Raw genomic sequence first — 21,051 nt, 5'->3', positions numbered from 1 at the left:
ATTCCCACTGGGAGCACCTGGCCCTCCCGTCCTGAAGCACCTGTTTTTTTTTTTTTTTTTTTTTTTTTTTTTCTGGAGCTTCCAGGTCAGATGTGAAGGATATTTCTTTTCAGTTCCATATTCTCCTTCCTCACCTGTATTAGGAGAATGGGCATCTTGCCAAAATGACACATTCTGACTTTAGTTTTAGAAGAGTTTATTTGTACATAGGGTTTTTTTTTTTTTTTGATTTATTTATTTGAAAGAGAACACGTGCAATGGGGATGGGCAGAGGGAGGGAGAGAATCGCAAGCAGGCTTCACACCCAGCACCGAGCCCAATGCTGGGCTCCGTCTCATGACCCCGAGATCATGACCTGAGCCAAAACCAAGAGTTGGACGCTTAGCTGACTGAGCCAGTGAGGCGCCCCTGTGCATAGGTTTTTAAAACTAAGTAGCAGAAATAATCATCTGTTAAAATCATTGTGGTTAGTGACTATCATAGCAAATCGAGGCATGTGTCTTATGTATTTATATTTGTCTGTCTTGTGGAGCAAGATTGACTGTGTCTGGCTCCTTCAGTAAATAGTATTAAGCCATTAAGACCTAACTAAATGGAGGGAGGGTTGCCACAGGTTCCTGCTTTACCTTGTGAGGAGCTCACTTGTCCACAGCCCGCCCCTGCTTCCCTGACTCTGTGACCTCAGAGCCCTAGTCTGGGTAAGTGTCCCTCCCTGGGGCCACATCAGAGCAGTCAGCTCAGCTCCCGAGGGCCCAGAAAGGCCACCAGCTTCTCAGGGCTGCCAAGGTGAAGGAGATAAAGGGTCCCTGACAGTGGGCTGAGTGGAGTAACTTTGGAAGTCAGCCTGTCGTCCTCAGGACAAGTCTGCAGATTGTCGAGAAAGAAAATGCCTGTTTGAGGTGGAATCTTAAAGAAGATAACAGGTCTGTAAGTTAAAGGCTGCCTTCAAAAAAATTAGATTGCTTATTTTGGGTTGTTGTTTTTCTGAGATGTTTATTGTTCCTTTATTAACTTAAGGGACTGGATGTGCAGTAGAATGCGTGTAGTTGCATGAGTCTTGGGAAGATATTACCCTTTTGGTGTCCTGGAGGCTTCATTTGCGTGCCCAAGGCAAGCTTAATAAGTCAGTTTGGCAAGATTAATCTTTAGCTTAGATCCAAACAACTATGTTCTGTGATCTTGTGTGTTGAGAAGAGAGGTTTAGAGGACTTCTGAGGCACTACGACGTCCTTAGGGCCTGGAAGTTTTCAGATATATATACTACCTGGGTGTACAGCATATATATATGAATTTTATATATAAAGTTTTTCTTTTCTTTTTTTATATTTATTTATTTATTTATTTTATGACAGACAGAGAGAGAGAGAGGCAGAGACACAGGAGGAGGGAAAAGCAGGCTCCATGCCGGGAGCCCGATGCGGGACTTGATCCCGGGACTCCAGGATCATGCCCTGGGCCAAAGGCAGACCCCAAACCGCTGAGCCACCCAGGGAATCCCAAGTTTTTCTTTCTTATGTGTATAATTTTGTATTTTAACATATTCCCGTTGTGGGGAGGAAACTGATTTTTAAATTAGGATGTACCCAGGGACACCTCGGTGGCTCAGTGGTTGAGCATCTGCCTTTGGCTCAGGGCGTGACCCCGGGGTCCTGGGATCGAGTCCTGCATCGGGCTCCCTGCATGGAGCCTGCTTCTCCCTGTGCCTGTGTCTCTGCCTCTCCGTGTGTGTCTCTCATGAACAAATAAATAAAATCTTAAAAAAACAAAACAAAACATCAATTAGGATGTATCTAGTGTTGGCCTGCAGTTTGCCAGTCCTTATAACTTTTCCTGAAGGGAAGGAAGGGAGATGAGAGTTTCACCCCCTGTTAGCCAGTCTCCTTGAGGAGTTTTGGGGGGAGGTATTGGCAGCCGGCTGACAGAGGTGTAGTTTCTGGGGTGACCCCCCCCAACGCTGCTCTGATGAAGCTACAGGAAAGGGTGCGGTCGTCGACTCTGCCCTGGTCCCCGGAGAAACGCCCCACGTGTCTGAGGTCTGAGGCCCGGGCCACCCTGGCTCTGCCCAAACTAAGGAGGCGTGGCGCCACCCTGCTCTTTTCCTGAAAGCTCTCGCCCCCTCTGGCCAAGCGTTTCCTGTTTGTCTTTGTAAACGAAGAGCTGCTGAGAAATGGCCCTGTGGCCCGAGAAAGCAGATTCTCAAGGAAAGGGAGTCTGCTCGTGGGTAACTTCTCGAGGACAATCACCGTGAGACACCGTGAGACAAGTGCGGGGACGCGTGGCTGGGAGCCAGCAGTGCTTCTAGGACGAGAGGAGAGCGCTGCACTTGCCTCTCTCGCCCACTTACAGTCAGGGAGTTAGAGATCCTGCGAGGCGGCTTCCTTCCATCCGACGCCCTCTCCCCCTGTCTGCACCTGGCCCGGACCCTCACTTGGGGCGCCCGTCACGCTCCCCGGCTTTCCCACTCCGATGCCTCCTGGCCGCTGCCACACGGTCGATAGGGACACTTGCGCTTTCTTCCTTGTATTTTTCTGGGGCAGTAGATAGTAGTTCATATCTATTAAGTTAATCTGTTCAGTGCCCACACTGTGCAACTGGTCGTACACACCCGTTTAATTTAATGCGTGCGTTCTTCCTGTGCGAGTCAGAACGACTTCCTTTCTCAAGGGGAATCCAGGAAGATTTAACAGCTTTTCCCAAAAGCACCGCAGGAGGAACGAACCAGCGTCCACTCTTTGATCTTTCAGTCTCTAAAAAGACAATAGATTCGGATCGCTCCATCGTTTCTGTGTCCAGCCGGGGGCTTAACGAGACTGCCCTGCACATTGTTAGGCAAGCGTTCCGGGTCACAGAGGTACACCTAGATTCCCGGCAGGTCCTGGGGGTCCTTCTGCCCAAAGCCTCCGACCACTAAACGTCACAGTGAAATCATCTGTATTTTGTAAAAGCGTCGCAGAGGGCTTTGGCCGGGTAGAGGAAGGCACTATTTGAAGGAGCTCCCGTTCAGTTCAGGAGGCGCGCCCTGAGCGTCTCGGCGCCCCTGGACTCCCCGGGGTGGCGGAGCCCTGGCGGGGATGCTGGGGATCGCCCTGCCCGTTTCTTCGGTTTGTGTTTCAGAAAACAAGCTCTGCAGCAGCAGCCTACGGTGCAAGGCTTTGTGACAGGCAGTCGGGGAAGACCAGACGTAGCCAGGAATTAGCTAATATCTCCGTGTCTGGGTAAATGTCAGCGTAAAGGAAAGTGCAACTAAGAGTTCAAGGCGGGGGGGTGACTGGGGGGCTCAGTCGATTAAACGACTGACTCTGCATTTCAGCTCAGGTCATGATCTCCGGGTTGTGGGATCGAGCCCCGTGTGGGCGTCTGCTGGAGATTCCCTCTCCCTCTCTCTCTGCCCCTTCCCTGCTCTTGCTTGCTCTCTCTCTCTCTCTCTCTCTCTCATTCTCTTTCTAAATAAATAAAACCTTAAAAAAAAAAAGTTGAAGGAAGCAGGGGCTCACAGTGGACAGATGTCAGAAATCGCTTCGTAGGAGACGCGGCTCCGGCTAGAGGAGGCTTTCTGGTCGTTTGCACCTGGGCTTCCTTCCGCAGTCGAGGGCCCGGGCACAGGGGTGAGGCAGGCCGTGGCAGGCCGGGACTTCCAAGCCTCCACAAAGGCTTCCTTCTTGCTGCTGCCCCGGAGAAGCCGGGGTTTTAGGACGCGCACTGTGCGCCCTGGCCCCGGCGGGAAGGCCCGTGGCACCAGCAGACTCCAGGCGGGCTCCGGTCTCAGAGATCAGGCCTCGCTCCGTGACCCCCCAGGCTGGTCCAGCAGAGCTGATTGGAAGGGCCGGACGCCAGGCTGTATGTGCGGCCTCCCAGGCCTCCGGGAACAGTGACTTCCCGTCCTCTCGGGACATTGGGGCCTTTGCTTATTTATTTATTCCTTTCTCAGGAGGAGGCGGTTTAGGCCATCAGTTAAATGAGTAAACAGCCACTGGCCCCTCCTTTGTACTGGGTCTCGAGCTGTTTCTTTGTTCCACAGGGTCGGTGGGGACAGTGAGGGGTTTGGGTGTGGGGGCCACGTGCTGAGCCGGGACGTAGTTAGCAACTGTCCTCGGCTGAGGGTCCAGTGCCAGGAACGGAGGGACGGCTTGGGGGCCGGTACGGGAGCCGAGAGGGCTGGGTGTGAGGCTCGGGCAGGAAAAGGCCGCGTCCGGGAGGCCCAGCTCGCTTCGGGCGGTCCGGTCGGCTGGAGGAGCTGTAGGTGGCTCGTGGTCGCTGAGTGATGAGGCCCTTTAGAGGCCCGAGCTGAGGGGAAGAAGCACTTCCCAGGTGAGAAGCCTGGCACCAGTGGAGGAGGATGAACCAGAGATGAAGGGATCACCGGGTGCGGGGGTGAGCCTGCCCTGCAACACGATGTGAAGACAGAAGCGCGCCCGCGGCCTCAACACAGCCAGAGCCGGGAGCGGCTTGCGGGGGACCAGGAGCCCCCGACCCACCTGTTCATGAGTCCTGCATCGCAGAGGCTCTTCCTGCAAGGGCGGGACCCTGGAATCTGGAGCAGGGCGCCCCCGGCCGCGGCCCCTGGGGGTGCTCCAGGGAGGGTGGAGGCTGAGGGCCTGCCAGGCCGCCCAGTGCCCCTGGCCCGTGCCCTTCCTCTGGGCCACCCGCGCCCTCTCGTGTCCCCGCCTGCCTGGGGCCTGAGGAAACTCAGGAGGCACCTGCCATCGACCCCGCTCTCTCTGTCTCTCCTTCCAGGATGATTTCCTCCTAATCCATTACGATAAAGGACCCTGCCGGAATAAGCTGGGCCATTCCAGGGCGTCCGTCATCTGGCATCGGACACAGGTAGGAGGTGGCTCACCCGAACCCGGGGTCTTGGGGCGGGAGAGCCGCGCCCTTTGAAAGGTGGAGCTGGGCAGCGTGGGTCATCCGGGACCCTCTCGCTCTCAGATTAAGCTGGTGGTGGCCCCGACCCCGCGTCGTGGTGCGCGTGCCTCGTGTTGGACGTGCAGCTCCTTACCCTCGGGCTAGACAGCCCCCCCAGACTCCCAGCGTTGGTGATGATCCCCCGGGGGGTGGGGGGATCCCTGCGTGGCCCTCAGTGAAGAGCTGCTGCTGGAGCCCTTGAGGTGCGCCAGCTAGTCCCAGGGAAGGGGGAGTCCCTGCCTGGCGGCGTCTGCGCAGCCCGTGGGGCTTCCCGACGTGCAGTGATTTGGGGCTGCGTGAGGTACAGCTGGGGCCCTGGAGCGGGGGCTGGAGGTCCTCAGGGAATAGGACAGGTGTGTCCCTGTCCTGCGGGGACAGCGTGACGCGTGCTAGGGCTTCAGCGGGGCAGGTGATGGAGGGTGCGGCCGGGAGGGCCGCTGCGGGGTACCCTTGGCTCCGTGCTGAGGGACGCTCGCCCTGGAAATGAGGCTTCCGGCTATTTGACCAGCAAAAATGGGTTTCGTTGGGAGCAGCTTAGGGGTGCGCCGCAGGAGCAGCCAGGCCCGGCCAGCCCCAGGCAGGGCGCTCTTTCATAGGAGAAGAGGGGCCTTGGGGAGGCCATGGAGACATCAGAGCCCCTGGGAGGACCGGGGAGCTGCGGGGTCCTGAGGGAATGCTTCTCAGGGCTGGGCTGCTCCGGGGAGTGGGGAGGAGGAAGCTGCCCTTCCCCCCACCGGGGAGGCCCCGACCAGCGCCTGTCTCTGCCTGCCCTGAGGACAGGGGAGCTCAGCCTGCGGCCCCTGATGCCATCGTAATGAGGCTTCCTCTGAGTGATCTTCACAGTGATGGGGAGGAGCCGGCTGCGGGAGTGGGGGACAGAGCAGAGGGGACGGTCCAGGTGGGGGGGGACAGTCCAGGGGTGAGGGACAGTCCAGGCGGAGGGGGGACGGTCCAGGTAGGAGGAGACGGTCCACATAGGAGGGGATGGTCCAGGATGAGGGGGGGCAGTCCAGATAGAGGGAGGATGGTCCAGGTGGAGGGGGGACAGTCCAGGCAGATGGAGGACTGTCCAGGTCCAGGCAGGGGGGGACTGTCCAGGCGGAGGGGGGATGGTCCAGGCGGGGGGGGGGGGTCCAGGTAGAGGGGGGACAGTCCAGGTAGGAGAGGGACGGTCCAGGTAGAGAGAAGAGTTCAGGCCGCGGGAATGGCAAGGGTTGATGGGTAGAGCCCTGGTGTGAAGGCCCGAGGGCCCGCAGCAGGGGGAGGCCCAGTGGTCGCAGATGGTGTCAGAGGAGAGTCCCCAGAGCCTTGACAGCCCCCGTCCACTGTCAGGGTCACAGCACCTGTGCCTCCCACCGAGGCAGGTGTGCAGCCCAGCTGGGGACGAGGAGCATCCAGGGCCAACGACTCCCCCTGTGAGCGCTGACTCCCCCACGGCGCCCAAGTGGAGCTGACGAGGCGCAGAGTGGGGCTGAGGAGGCCTTCCTGCAGGGGCCCGCGGTGGACAGCCTTGGGGTGGGGGCTGTGCGTCCCGGGAGTGACCCTCCGTCGGGGGCGGGGGGAGGCGTGGGGAGCAGCGGACGGTGCGTCAGCACGGAGCCCCGGGTGCCTTCCAGGACAGCGGTCTAGGGGAGCCGAGCTGGACTGGACCGAGGCGCTGGCTGCCCGGCCCTCAACCCCAAACAGCAGTGAATCCTGCAGCTTACGGGGTGCCTGGGTGGGAAGGGGTGTGGATGCCTGGCCCTGAAGGCTGTTGTGGACCTGGTGCAGGCCATGGAGCTCACCAGGTCTAGAGAGCTGCAGATGCATCCCCTCCCCCTCTTCCTCCTCCCTCTCTCCCTCCTCCCCCTCCCCTTCCTCCTCTCTTTCCCCCTTCTCCCACTCCTCCTCCCCTCCTCATGTTCCCCCTCCCTCCCTCTCCTCCTCCTTTTCCTCTCTCCCCCCCTCCCCCCTCTTCCTCCTCCCTCTGGTCCTCCGTCCTCCCCCCCTCCCCCTCCTCCCCCTCCTCCTTTTCCCCCTTCTTCCCCCCACCCCCCTCCTCCTCCTGGGGAGCACCTCCAGCCTCAGGGATCACCCCGCACCTCCCCGGGACCCTGCTGGTCTGCCTCTGAAGCCTGCAGAGGACTCGGTCCGTGGCCCTCCTGGCTTCAGGTGCGGGCCGACCATCCGTGGTGTCTCTTGGCTCGCAGGTGCTTCCCTGGGCGAGGCCACCTGTCCTCTGCGCAGCTGTCACTGTGGCCAAATTTCCCTTTCGATAAGGACGCCCGTTGTGTAGGACGAGGGCCCACCCTGATGACCTCACTTGAACACGGTGACCTCTGCAAAGAGCCTATTTCTAAGCAAGGCCCCATCCTGCAGTCCTGGGGCCAGGACTCCACAGGTAGCTCATCAGGGGGTCATGGTTCTACCCCTGGCGATACCCACACCCTTACCCCGTGCAGTAGAGGGGCCCGGAGCGAGGCCACCGTCCTCCTGTGCCCCTTTCCCCCCCACGTCTTCGGGGATGGCCGGGCATGGATCTGCGCGGTGGAAGCTGTCGTGGGCACCTGTGCGGGGCCGTTGGACCAGAAACGGCGAGGACTCTGGGATCCCGTTGTTCCACGCTGGCCTTTTCCGTGCAGGGAATGGGTAGCAGCCAAGGGAAGGCAGCTTTGCCCAGGGGGGTACCCCAGCTGCGTATCCAACCTCCCCAAATGCATCGGCCTCACGTCCTCGTGTTGACGTCGTTCACGAGCCTGTGCGTGAACAAGGCCCCACGCGGCCTGAGCTGGGGCGGAGGTGCCCTGGGTGTCGTGGGGAGGTGGACGCGCTGCGGGCCGGTGCCCCTGCTGGAGCTCCTTCCCGTGTCTCTGCACGCGGCCTGAGCTTCCCAACCACGGCGCCGCTGGTGGCAAGTGTGAGCTCCCCGGGGGAGTGCCAGGGCCAGGTGGAGACCGGCCCCGTCCCCCCCAGCCTGGCAGTCACCCCCTGGCCCTGTGCCTGATTCAGGCGAGAAGTCACGTGTCCCTGGGCCATCCAGGGCGGCCCTGAGTTCCTGGTAATAGGCATCAACAGAATCGAGAAAGTCCCTTGAGAAATGCAGAAACCAGGACCCGAGGGTCCTTGCTCGGGGAGGAGCCTGGCACAGCTTCCTGCCCGCTCCTTTAGCTTCTGAGCGCCCCGAGCCCCCTGAGGCCCCGATGGCAGGGCCCAGCAGGCGGAGGGGACGGGCACGCAGGGCGGCGCGCTCACCCAGGGACCTGCTTGTCTGTGGGGCGAGCTGCTCCCCGGACGTGCAGGGTCAGAGGTTAGAGCAGCGGAGTCTGCCCACGCATTAGTGTTAGTTAGATTTGGGCAAAATGGTAAAATAGGAGCGGACCAGCATCAAAAGGACAGTGAGGATAGTGAGGAAACCAGCCGAGTGCGGAGTGTGACACGGTGGGAGCCGAGGCCTGTGGCCCGGGACTCGCCGAGGGACCCCGTGTGCCCTGCGGAGCCAGACGGGAGCAGACGCTCGCGTAGAGACCCCGTGGGCGGCTGTGCTAAGCCTTCAGCGTTGACAGTGGGGACCCCCCGCCCCCCGCAGGCTGCACGGTCCCCTGCTGGAAGGCGCTTCTGCCCTAGGGGCTCGTCCTCAGCATGAGCCTCGCCAGACAGGACCCTGAGACTGGCCTCACTTCCCGTATGCATCTGCTGCCTTTGGATCAGAGGGGGCGTCCCCGTCCCTGTCCCCGTCCCCGTCCCCGTCCCCATCCCCGTCCCCATCTCCTTTGGACGGGCTCCTGCTTGGACGTTGGCTTCTCTGCTGGCTTGTTGCTGATCCTGGGACAGGAGTCGCACTTTGTGTTTAGGGCAAAGCCTCGGATGCAGAAATGCGGGTTTTACTGTCCCCCATCAGTTCCTGCCTCAAGTGTCTGGCGAGTGCATGGGAAGCACCCGGGGTGGGGGCGGATAGATGCCCCGACTGCCCAGCACTGGCCCTGGGCCCGCCGTCCGGCTGGGCTATTCCCGCCTCCGCAGGCCCCTGCGTCCTCCCGGTCTCTGTGTCCTAGCTCGCTGCTCGAGATGCGGCCCCGTTGTCCACAGCCAGGTTCAGGGCCATGTCCTCCGTGAACCCTCCTGCTCCCGCCTGTCCCCAGAGCCCCCGTCCTGCACCCCGGGCTCTGCGGGCTTCTTGCAGCTCCGATGCCTTGCTGCGACTGCCTCCCGTCCTCCCCTCTGAACCCGTGTCTTATCTGGAGACAGACTGTCCTCGGTACCAGGACCTGCTCGTCATCGTGACCCCTACGGCCCTGGTCCCCTGCCTGAGCCAGAAACTGTGGAGGAAAGCAGGAGCGATGGCCTTGGCTGCCATGTGACCGAGTCACAGCCCCTGTCCCCCCGCAAGGCCGGCAGTCTGCACGGACCTGTGTCCCCTGTGTCCTTGCTCCCGCAGCTACTGTCTCCTTCGGGGGCTTCAGGAAGGAAAGGGCCTGTCTGGCCGGGAATCCCGTGGGAGCCACTTGCGTCCGGGGGAGGTGCCCCCAGGGGGAGCCGGGGCGGGGGGGATAGGGAGCTGGTTTGGTTGGTGTAGTGGGGAGCGATGTTGGCGTCCCCTCTCCAGGGGACACAGAAAGGCTCCTGATGAGAGGAGTGCGCCCCGACCTGCAGCGGTGGTGTTGGAGGAAGCCGGGGGCAGGGTCGGTGTGACCGAGAGTGACCGGCGACAACATGCGGGGCTTCGAGTGCTGCCGACCCTGCCCAGGGCCCTCTGGCGTCACGCGGGCTCGTATCTGCCCGTCAGAATTGGGACCTTCCGGGGGCCTCCCTGCTCTGCGGCCCCTCACCGCCCCCCACCCAGTCCCTGCTCCGCACCGTGGCCCGCCTGACCAGCCACCCCCCACCCTCACCCCTGCAGCTCCAGGAGGGAAGCCCCGGGACCAGCGATCAAGCACGTTTCGGGAGCTCCTAGGATTGCAGGGCAGCGTGAGGTGTTGGCAGCACAGGAGTATTTCCTGTTGACTGTTCAGGCCGGGAGATTCGAGAACTGCAGAAAGAGGAGAACTAAATATGACTAAGTCTGAAACGGAGCCTGCAGGGGAGGCTTTCATGGAGTAGGGGCCAGAGGCCCAGGATGTGACCCTGGGGGGGACAGGACGGGGGTGTCTGCATGATAGGGAGCTGGAGTGGGGTGGCGGTCAGGCCCGGAGAACACCCCGATGTCGTGCTTTGACTTAAACCTGCGGCGCTAGGGAGCCACAGCAGGTGTCAGAGCAGCCGAGCGGAAAGCACAGACGGGACTCGTGCTGAGGTCCCTCGTCCCCCCAGGGTCCCACCCCAGCCCCTCCCCCCATCCCCCATCACCTGCTGAGGCCACAGCACTTCTCAGCAGTGGCTGTGGAATCCTGCTTGACGGAAACCCATGGTAGGAACACGTGGTGCCCTCTCACCTGTAAAATACCCACGTGCACCCACATGTGTCTTCCCTGCTTGATGTGTTCGGTCCTATTTACTCAAGTTCTAGCCTCTTTTAATTTATTTATTCACGAGAGACACAGAGAGGCAGAGACACAGGCAGAGGGAGAAGCAGGCTCCCCCGAAGGGAGCCCGATGCGGGACTTGATCCCAAGGCTCCAGGATCGTGCCCCGGGCCGGAGGCAGACACTCAGCCCCTGAGCCCCGCAGGTGTCCCTCACGTTCAGGTGTTGCCCCCATAAGGCTCCCCTGTCCCACAGACGGGCCGGACACCCTGTGGTGGCCTTGCTTGGAGCTTCTGGCCAGTGTCGGCTTCGTCAGCTCCTTGGGGAGATGCTGCTGCGTCTGCCCCTCGGGGCCTCGCCCACCGCAGGCCTCAGTGGCACTCAGGACGCGTCCCCAAACTCAGTGTCCCCATAGCTCCCCGTTTTTAGGGGTCGCCATCGATCGCCTGGTGTAACTATGGGCTTGACAAAGCTCCCGCTCCTTAGCTCTCCCGCCGTTAGGTACGGAGTCCGTGAGACTGTTTCCAGAGACCTTTCTGAGTGTGTCCGTGGGCTGCCTCGGGGTTGTGGCAGCTGCTCCCGGTATCTTTACGGGAGGAAAGCTATCATATGCCAAATACAGTTTACCCCGAGCCCTGCCCGGTGGAGCGTTGGGACGAGGGGCCGTGGACAGAAAAGATGAATCTCTGACACGTAAAGGTCCTATACGATTCCATTTTGCCCCAAGAGATGTTATTCATTCATTCATTCATTCATTCATTCATTCATTTTTTTGATTCTGCACAAGTCTTCTGCTGGAACTTTTGCAGCAAAAGTCCTGGTGCTTTTGCAAACCAGGACGGGGCGGTAGCAGGTGGCTGGGAAGGAGAGGCGTCCGACATCCCATCGCGGTGAGCTGCAGAGTCCTGGATGCTCACAGCCGTGCCCTTCCATCTGCACCCCGCTCGTCCCTTTGCACGTGGTGGCTGCGATCCCTTTGCCCCGTTTCCAGAGCCGGCCCACAGGTGGGCCATCGGATGTCAGAGGCGGACGACGGCGCCTTTCCTCTCCTCTAGATGGATCTCTTTCCTTAGGACACCAGCGCCCGACAGGAGACCGGCTTCTCTGCACCGGCTCCCCCTTGTCTTCCAAGCAGGGAATCCTCAGGCCCACCTCAGGGTGAAGGGGGAGCCCACGTGTAGCCAGGGGATGGCACCGAGGGTGGCCGCCTGCACCGTCCATGTCACGCACGGGTGACGCCCGCCGGGCCCGGGCTGAGGGCGGGAGTCCATTGCACAGACACTCGTGTCCTGGAGGCCTCGTGCACGGAGCTGTCCTGAGGCTCGTTTGCACAGGGCTCAGTGAAATAGGCACGAGGTGTCGCTTGTGCATAATCAGCACACCCAGTCCCACTCCACTGCCTTAAATAGATTCCGAGATGGGTTTTTGGCCCCAGATTTTGCACTGGTGAAATAACACTGGTGTGGACTATAATCTAGGGATCAAAACGACTCATTAATGTGTGGATAGGGATTGTGACCCGGCGATAGAGGGGCCTCCTTAGGCGCCCCCGTCCCTCCTGTACTGTGTGGTCCCTCCCCAGCCCATGCGGCCCCCTTGGCTCCCAGCCGCCCCCGTGTGCGTGTCCCGTGGACTTATGAGCAGACCTTAGACTTTCCCTTGAGATCCTGTCCTCCTCCACGTCCCTCTCATTTCGGGAAGTGCCTCTCCAGCCTCCCTGTGGCTCAGACAAAAGGCCTGGCTTACTCTCCTTTCTGTGCCCTGAATCCCACTCCCCGGCTCGCTCTCCTTCCTGCCTCCCCTCAGGCAGCACCCCAGCCAGTGCTCCTGCAGCTCCTGCAGATGCCTCGGTTTGCCTGGCCAGGCTGGGCCCCTCCCCATGGCACTCGCTGCCCATCCTGCAGGCGCCTTGCCATCTGGGTCCCCAGAGCCCTCGGGGTGTGGAGGCAGAATGTGGGTGCCCCGGAGCCCTCTGGGGCCAAGAGAGGAATAGAGGGAATTGAGAGGAGGCCCGTGTAGACGACGTGTAGACGACGTGGGCAGCCGGTCAGGGGCCACCCAGAACCAGCACTAGGGGATCCAAGTCCAGGGCAGTGGGGCTGCTGGGTGACTGTGTCCTTTTATAGGAAGAGATTAGGACAGAGGCAAGCCCAGAGGGATAGCCGTGCGAGGCTGCAGGAGACGGTGTCTCTGCAAGCCGAGGACTGGCCCTGCCCGCGCCTTGGTCTCAGACCTGTCACCCCCGAGGACTGGGAGAGACAGCTGTCTGGTGTTTGGGCCCCGCCTGCGGTGCCTGGTTATGCAGCCCGAGCCGCCGGGGCCCCCGAGATGGCCTTGTCTCCTGCACGCACCTGGCGGGACGGCTTAATTCCGTTGCTTCCCCAGCCTGTGCTCCCTCCCTGGGACGCACGCACTCGTTTGAACATCTGTGTGCCGATGGCCCTGGAACCTGCTGGCTTCTCCCCGGAGCTCGAGATTCACGTACCCGCTGCCTCATGGATACCTTCACGCGGGCACCCGCGGGTCTCTCAAGCTCCGAATGTCCAAATGGAAGTCATCGTTCTTGCCTCATTACCAAGGTGGCATGTCCACCCCCTCAAGCCAAACCCGAGGGCAGGGCTCCTGGGTCCCTACAAGTCTTGCTGATTTGCTCCCAGAACCTCCTCCTGACCTGTGCCTCTTCTGCACATCGACCTCCTCCCGCCCACCTGCCTGGTCCGCTGTGAGCCCTTGAGTGGCTGCAATTCTCTCTCTCGGACGCCTCAGCCCATCTGCAGCGGGCTCACACCTGCGGGACCTGCTGCCTCCCCAGGGAAGCCGCCTTGAGCTCCCTGGCACCAGTTTTCCGCATCTCCCATCCGTATCTGTGCAGTTTTCGTCCCTTTTGTTGTTTCTGGCATCTGCCTGCCCTCCCACCGGGACCCGTTCTTTCATGAGTTCAGAACAGCAAATTAAGCAGAGAAAAGAGGGGCTGTTACCAAAGGTGGGCAGGAGAGAGGCGGGAGCTGTCACCTGGTGGACGTCGGTGTAGACTCCGCTCGCTGCTGGTGCTCCTGCCTCCTGGAACCTCTGGCCTCCAGCGGTGTGGTAGCCGGTATTTCACAGCTGGCTCCCGGGCAGGCGGCGGCCCAGTCTCCCGTGTTGCTGTGTCAGCTGCTTCCTGGGGTGTAAACACCCCCTTGGGGCTATTTCAAGCTGCCACTGGGATGTCACCGAAGGAGGCATTGGGACGAGACTTGCAAACGACACAGCCCTCAATCCCTCACCTGTCCCTGTCCGGCCTCTGCTGCATCTCGTGTGTGCCCCGCAGGCCTCGAGGCCATGTGCAAATGCCAAGTGCCAGTGTCATGCATTCACCCTGCTGTGTCTTTGATTTTGGCTTGTTGTCCCCCAGCCCTGGAGTACGGTGTGTAGAACCCTCTGGAGGGGAGGATTCGGAAGGTGCCGGTTTCTATTCAGCTGGTTCGTCTCCTGAACGTCTGCTGCACGTTCACTATGGGAGACACGGTGGGCTGTGCGTGGCCCCAGAACCCGCGCTCTACTCTGAAGCTGCGGTGTGAGCTCAGCCTGAGGGCTCAGCCGGACCTTGAGACCTCAGAGGTGGGCAGTACGAACGAGGCCGCGTGTGCGGTGGCTCCCTCTGGAGCCTGGCGCCGTTGACACCTCCGTGTCACCTGCAGTGCAAAACCTAGTGCCTGACACACAGTTAGAACATGCTCGCTGACTGGGTATTTTTGTTTTGTGATATTTGCTTTTCCTATCTCATTCCTTACTGCCGGCTGCCTGCCTTCTGGCAGTATCTGCATCTTCTTGTCACCGACCAGCAAGAGATCGGTAGCCTTGCTTTAGGAAGCGGCGGGCATAGCAAGAGGCAAGATAGGGTGGAAGCCAAGATGTGTCACTGGCCCAGAATGCAAGCATCTGGTCAAGGATTTCGATAGGGTTTCGACTGCAAAGAATCCTGGCTTCTTTGGGACTGACCGAGTGTTCCAAGTAGTTGAGGTTGCGTGCGGGCCCTCGAAATAACCGTTTTCTGGGGGTTTTCAGGTATTCTGAGGTATTGGTGTGCACGTGATTTTAACAAAAGCGGATCTGATTTCACAGCCCGTAATTCCACCATCGACACTAGGTTCAGACCAGTGGGCTGAGCCAGGTGGGCCGAAAACACGGGTCAACTTATGAACGCAGTGTGGGGCATGTGTGGCGGAATGGAAGGTCTAGTTTCCTTCACACATCTGGGGTGCTCTAGCCTGGGATCATGCTTCAGGGCCGATAATGGCCCTTAGAGATCTTGTACCTCATTTGTTTATTTTTGTAGTCGAGAAAAATTGGGCAGAATGGGAATTAGAGCAGTGCCCGGTGCCTCCATGTATTTATCCCTGTGAACAGTAGGTGGCGGGCTGACTCCAACCTCAGATCTCCGCTCCGGGCCGCCCTCTGCCGGGAAGGGTGCGGCCCCTGCACGCGGCTGTCCAAGAGGAAACACCCTGTTTTTCTGGCCAAGTCGCTCTGCCTGACATAGCTGACAGTGTGTCCACATTTACTCACGCCCAGGCGTGAGCGTGTGTTATAAAACTAAGTCAAAACGTGTAACGGTTTAAAAAAAAAAAAAACAGCCCTGTGTGTTAGACTCCTCCAGAAATGACACAGGGGTGCTGCCTCCCTAATGCCCGGTGCCTGAGTCCCTCCTGTTCTCTCACCTGGAACACACCGTCCTAGTCTTTCCAGGACACTATCCACTTCCTCGTCTTTATCGTCTTCCCCTTCACAAATGCCTGCCCCCCCCCCCCAAAAAAAAAAAAAACAAATGCCTGGCCCATGGGCTCCCTTTATACCTGGAAACCCGATGGCAGTTTTTGTAAAATGTATAGTCGGTGAAATCTTGGGTCTCTTTCCATCAAACTGGGTGCTCCTCTAGGGCCACAGTGTGATGTGTCTCCGTATTTGTAATAGCCTGGCTCAGAGGAGGCTTGTTGGCTAATTGGATGTGTAAATGGATGGTGGTTTGGGTGCTTAGGTGGAAGCGGGGGGCAGGAAAGGGAAAAGAAGAAAAAGAAATGAAGGAAAGGGCAGGGGGAGGCCGGGGAAGGAAGGGGATGGAAGGAAGTATTGGTGGGTGAATGGATAAGTGAATGGGCAGGTGATGGATGGATGGGGGATAGGACAGGTGATGGATGGATGGGTGGGTGGGTGACAGGAGGATGGGTGATGGATGGGTGGGTGGGAGGATGGTGGGGATGGATGATGGATGGATTGATGGATGGGTGGGTGGGAGGATGGTGGGGATGGGTAGATGGAGGGATGGATGGATCGATGCCTGGGTAGATGAATAGTGGGTAAGGGATGGGTGGACAGTCGGTGCATGGATGATGGACAAATGGATAGATGGGTAGATGGGTGGCTGAGTGGACGCATAAATGGATGATGACGGGTGGGCGATGGTCGTGTGGTTTATACTTTGGCTCTGGAACCTGCAGACTAGTCACCTCACCCTCTGCTCCTGTGTTTCCTTCTTGCAGGTCGTGGGCATTTTTGCTGGATTTGGGCTCCTGCTATTGGTGGCCTCGCCTTTCCTGCTCTTGGCCACGCCGTTTGTACTTTGCTGCAAGTGCAAGTTCAGTAAAGGTGACGACGACCCATTACCCACCTAGAGGAAGGCACGATGCTGGAACAAGACCCCTGCCTCTGGGAAGCGTGGCTCTCCCCCACCCCACCCCGCCGTCCCCTCTCACTAAACATCTTTCTTGCCTTATGTGCCCCATTGAGCTTCAGTGTCACGCCGGATGCCGTGATTTCAGGGAGTGATGTCAGAGCGTGCGCCGAGGCCCGGGGTGCGGCCCCCCGGGCGTGGGGAAGGCAGGCTGGCGTGGGTAGGGCACGTCCCCACACAATCCGTCTCCACCGACTTGACAAGGGAGGCGCCGCACGAAGCACGCCGGGCGGTTTTCTCCCAGTGGTGATAGCCTAGGAGTGTCTGGGGTTTGCCTGAGAGACCCTCTCGTGCAAAATGTTGTCCGTCTCCTCTTTGGCGTCCAGATGGCACCACGTTGCTGAAAGAAGTCTTTGGAGGATTACAACTCACTTCAGACAGAATCTGATAATTCTGACTTGAGGAAAGCACTCTGCTAATGACAACTGTTTTTATTACTAATGGCATTTAGTAAAATCCTTTTTAGAGGGTGTTTTTTTTTTTTTCTTTCTTTTTTTCCAACTGAGTAGTGAAAAATCAACAAGGTGCATCTACACCATCCTATGCCTTTCTTGAAATGTGCATTTTAGGAAGATACCGTTAAACGACTTTTCTGGCTCGGCCACTTTTCAGGAGATTTAGAAAGCCTTACGCGCTCTCTGTGTTTTTCTTGAAACTCGTAATGACGTTTTGAACACTGTACGCAGCGTACCGTTACCAACGTGGGTCCCTACGTTGTTGCATCTCTTTGACAACGACCAATGTGTTTAAAGGAGTATCTTCATCATAGATTTTCCTTTTTTTTTTTTTTTCCTTCTCTCTCTTTGGGGGCTTCTCTCTTCTCATCCAGGTATGAGCAAATATTTTTTAATGTCTTTGGAAACCAAATGCTTTACTTGGGAATCGTCCTGCTGGGAGCCACTGTGGCTTGGCTGCTTGCCTCGGCGTCCTCGTGGCAACAGGGAGAAGAGAACAGTGCTATTGGTCCTCACCGGCAGGGCTTCCTGGCAGGACTGGACGACTCCTGGGGGCTGGGGGGAGAAGCTTCCCAATTTTCTGTTTTTTTTTTTTTGTTTGTTTTTTGTTTTTAACTAAGTTATTTTGGAGAAATCTGTATCGTACACTGTTCCAGGTCCTGTTGCTAACCATTTTGCCCCACTGGGGGAAAAAAAAAAACAAAAAAAACCTTCCATTTCACTTAGTTATTTCAATTAGAGGATCTTACTAACTTAGCATCTCCTAGGCTGTGGGTGACAGTTACCATAGAAGCAGAATGCACGGATCGATAAGACACACATTGCTCCCTCAGTTGACTTTCAAAAGTGGAGAAAGTGTGTTCTTTCCAGAGGGTTGGCTTTAATATGACTTTTAAAGCCACCTGAGCAAACTGATTGCATTGAACCTGGGACTTCTAAAAATAAAAGAAAGGCAAATGTAGATTTATCCTAGTGGGACTTTTAAAAACTCATTACACATTCCACAAAGGAGTGAAATGGAAACAAAATCTGACTTGTTTGCTTGTTGCAAGCATATTTTTAAAATGGTGGGTTTTTTTGTTTTTTGTTTTGTTTTGTTTTGTATGTTTGACTTCTGCATTTGTGGGTTGGCCTCGGTTGCTGCTTTGCTTCCCTGTATAGAAATTTCTTCCTTTGTTCCTAACATTTGAGAGGTTAGAAGAAACTGTACCCCTTCGCTCTCCACCTGTGGTATTTGTTATCTTTATGAAATCGAAGCCATTAGGAAACTAATCTGTGTCAAAATCACATTTCAGAACATTCTCCTTACAACCACAGTTGAATTTTTAATTCAGTAACAAAACAAGAACACACCTGAAATCGTCTTTTCAATGAAGCCTGGACAGTGAGTCCCTATAGGTGGATTTGTCATGACAGGGTCTGGTGGTAAATGGCTTTGCAGAGAAGGTGACACTCCAGGAGTCAGGGGCCCAGGCTGGGATCCGTGGGTGCACTTGTCTAGCCAGACCCTTTAAGATGCCTATCAAAGCCAGCAGGCTCATGGCCCTGTTTCCAGTGTTCATGGGGCAGGCCTCACCCCATCCTGGTCCACCTTTTCTGTGCGGGGTGCTTCCCATTGCATATCATACACAGTCTGCATAGTAGTACCCCTTTCCTTTGGGGTGGGACCTAAGCCTTTGGAAAGGATACATTCTCTGAGCTCGAGCCCAGATCTCTTAATTCTTAACGGATTGGGCTGTTCGTCTAGCCTGGAGAAACCCATAAGCAAATCCTGCACATCCATAGCCTCAGCCATCCTTGTGCCTTCACCTCTGACACATTTCACAAGCGCGTGGTTCGACCTAGGTAGGGACCACGGAGATTCTGGGGCCGGCCACAGCCAAAGTAGCATCTGCTTGCTCTGATTTTTTGCACCAAGCACGCTTCACTTTGCTTGGTTTGATTTCATAGTAACACGACTAAAACTGTCCGTTCCTTAGGAAGATACCAGCAGGATTGCATTGAGGTGTCATGCGTAAACTTGCTTTTCTGCAACCCGACTCCTCTGTTTCAGTAGGGAATGCCATTCCCATCATTGGTGGGGATGCAATATTAACCACGCATGATGTAAAATGTACACAGAACGTGGGAAGATGGCCCGCATCTTGGATTTTAACCTTGCCTTGCCATCACTCCCCAGGGGAACTTGGGGAGCTCTACACTTCATAGGTGGGGTGTTAAATGGCATAGCTTGTCTTAGTTGAAAATTACATTCACTTTCACGGGTGGTTTTCATGCCGACGTTCTGGAAGCACATGTATGTTTATTCCTTTAGAGGCCTTGAAATCCTGGAGGAGGGGAAGAGGACCCCTCGACCATGGCCGATGCGACTGGTATCTGGTTGGGGTGGCGCTGGAGGGCACGGCTGACCTTCGGTCATCTGTGTCCCTCTGACCCTCTCATACAGTTTTCTTGGACGTGCCTGGCCTCTCGGTCTGGCTCCGTCGTGTGCCGTGTAGCCAGGCCCTGGAGCTTCGTGGCGGTCACAGGAGGCCAGTGCCCTCAGAGAAGGAGTCGCCGTAGATACTCACATAGCACAGATCGACTCGGGATCTGAGGATAGTCAGTTCCTTCGATTGCATGAGCCGCCATCCAGATCAGTTCTTCCTCACCCCCCCCCGGGAGCAACCAGAGACTAGGGAACCACCGTGTGGCACCCTCCTAACCAAATTCTCTCGACAACATTCGATTCCATAAAACCAGTGTAGGAACCAGGCCGATTGCTGACCAGAATGCAGGGCCCACGGGGAAAAGGATTCCCAGGTACGCAAAAATTACTCCAAGATGACTCCATCTTTTTCATCTTCTATCGTAAAGTTAAAAGTTATTTAACAGGTTAGAAGAGGACATTTTCCCTTGGTAGTCTTAACAATTAGGGGATTGGAAAGAACCAGGGTGGGCTTTTTGTATATTTCTCAGATTCTCATTTATTAATAAATGCCCCTGTATATAAATATAAATATATAAATATATATATAAATCACAGTGAAATCATCAAGGGAGAAACATTTTGCATGTATAAAGCTTCATGAAGGTCTCTTTGAAAAAAAAAATACCAAAGCTTGTTTATTCCTTATAATTAACCCAAGTCCTTATGAAAATACACAAAACGAAGAGATTATGGCCGGTGTTGCCAAAAATGCCAAATGGAACGACGGGCCTGCACTCAAATATAGTTGCTAATGCGTCAGTCCTAGGAGAGCATGCTGTTTTGGTATGTAAAGCCCACGGGCTCCATTCTCCCTTTGGTTTGTATAACCCTGTCTTCCACACTTCTGGGAGCCTTTGGTGAGGGGTAGGTACCTGCCACATGCCTGACCTTTCCTTCCTTCTTTGCTCATTTTACCATGGGTATATTTTAATCTTGTATAAAAATATGCATGAGTGGGTCATGCACATGTATACAGTACGTATTTTACAAGCAGTGGTTAAAAAAAAAAAGTTCGGTGTGTGTTTTTTGAAATGTCAGTACATTTTGTGCCACTAACACTGTGATGTATAAAAGAGCTGTTTGAATGCCTTTTAATGTTGTGTTTTGTACTTTGGAATCACATGGAAAAGTTTGATTTGTAATTTCAATACATATTTTAAATGTATTGTGTCTTACGTAGTTTGTCCCCCCTTTAGAAGGGATTTCTTTTTAAAGAGATTTTGGCTGGAATACAGGTTACTTTTGTAAATCCTGTCTGGCTCCATCTTTTTGTACACTCTTCGTTGACTCCTGGAGATTGAAAACAGGATGATTGGGGGTGGGAGGGAGGAAAGGCATGTGGCAAAGTGATCTCCAGTCGCTGGGTAAGTGGCCGCACATTCACCCTCCTCCTCACGGCGCCAACCCAGAAACATGGCAGCAGCAAGCATCTCTGTGTTGGCTGCCTCCCTGCCCGAGACAAGTACTTACAAACCTATCAGAATTGATGGGCAGCATCATGACAATGAGCCTTTTTTTACTACTGGGGGAAAAAAAGAATCAACACAGATGCTGCTTGTTTTCATAGTAACTCTGATAACTCACCTCGACTTTCATTTCCTTCGTTTAAACCTCACAGGAGAATATAAACCACATCCATCGATGTGAAGCAGCAGGCTAGGGACAGGCACCTGTTCCTGATACTGTGGTACATTTTAAAAAACATCCTCAGAATCTTAAGGTGCGGATCAGAGGAGCTGTGTTTTGTTAACCAGGGGTTTGTTGCTGGCACCAAAGACACTATTTCTAGTCATGAGGAGCTCCTGGTCTAGATGGGGGGCAGATCTGCCAATTAGCGATGAGAATAAGGTGTGGCAGGTGCTATGGTGGGCATTTGCACAGCACTTAGCCTGGGGGGAAGGTCAGAGGGGGCTGCTGGGAGGATGCTGTAGGTGACCTGGGTCTTGCAGATGAGTAGGTGTCAGCTAAGCAACACACACAGCAGGGGTGTCCCAAAAGAATGGCCAATAGTTGCAGTTGGAGTTTGGTCCAACTGGTATACCTGAGTGTCAGGTACTCAAGAGTCCAACCTCG

General features: G+C 56.3%; 1 protein-coding gene across 9 annotated transcripts in view; it reads left to right on the top strand.

Moving 5' to 3' along the window:
• The window catches only part of RNF144A (ring finger protein 144A), a 119,400-nt gene extending 99,173 nt beyond the window's left edge, over positions 1-20,227 (top strand). For all 9 annotated transcript variants that reach the window (XM_072767799.1, XM_072767798.1, XM_072767802.1 and 6 more), the window contains 2 exons: positions 4,735-4,824; positions 15,863-20,227. In XM_072767799.1, coding sequence (XP_072623900.1) covers positions 4,735-4,824; positions 15,863-15,994 — 222 coding nt within the window. In that variant the 3' untranslated portion in view covers positions 15,995-20,227. The remainder of the gene's footprint in view (positions 1-4,734; positions 4,825-15,862) is intronic.
• Positions 20,228-21,051: the final 824 nt, after the last annotated feature.

The sequence above is a fragment of the Vulpes vulpes genome, chromosome 8 (assembly GCF_048418805.1).
Source record: "Vulpes vulpes isolate BD-2025 chromosome 8, VulVul3, whole genome shotgun sequence".
Classification (NCBI taxonomy): domain Eukaryota; kingdom Metazoa; phylum Chordata; class Mammalia; order Carnivora; family Canidae; genus Vulpes; species Vulpes vulpes.
Note: the sequence above shows the minus strand (reverse complement) of the source record. Positions and strands in the feature narration are given on the sequence as shown.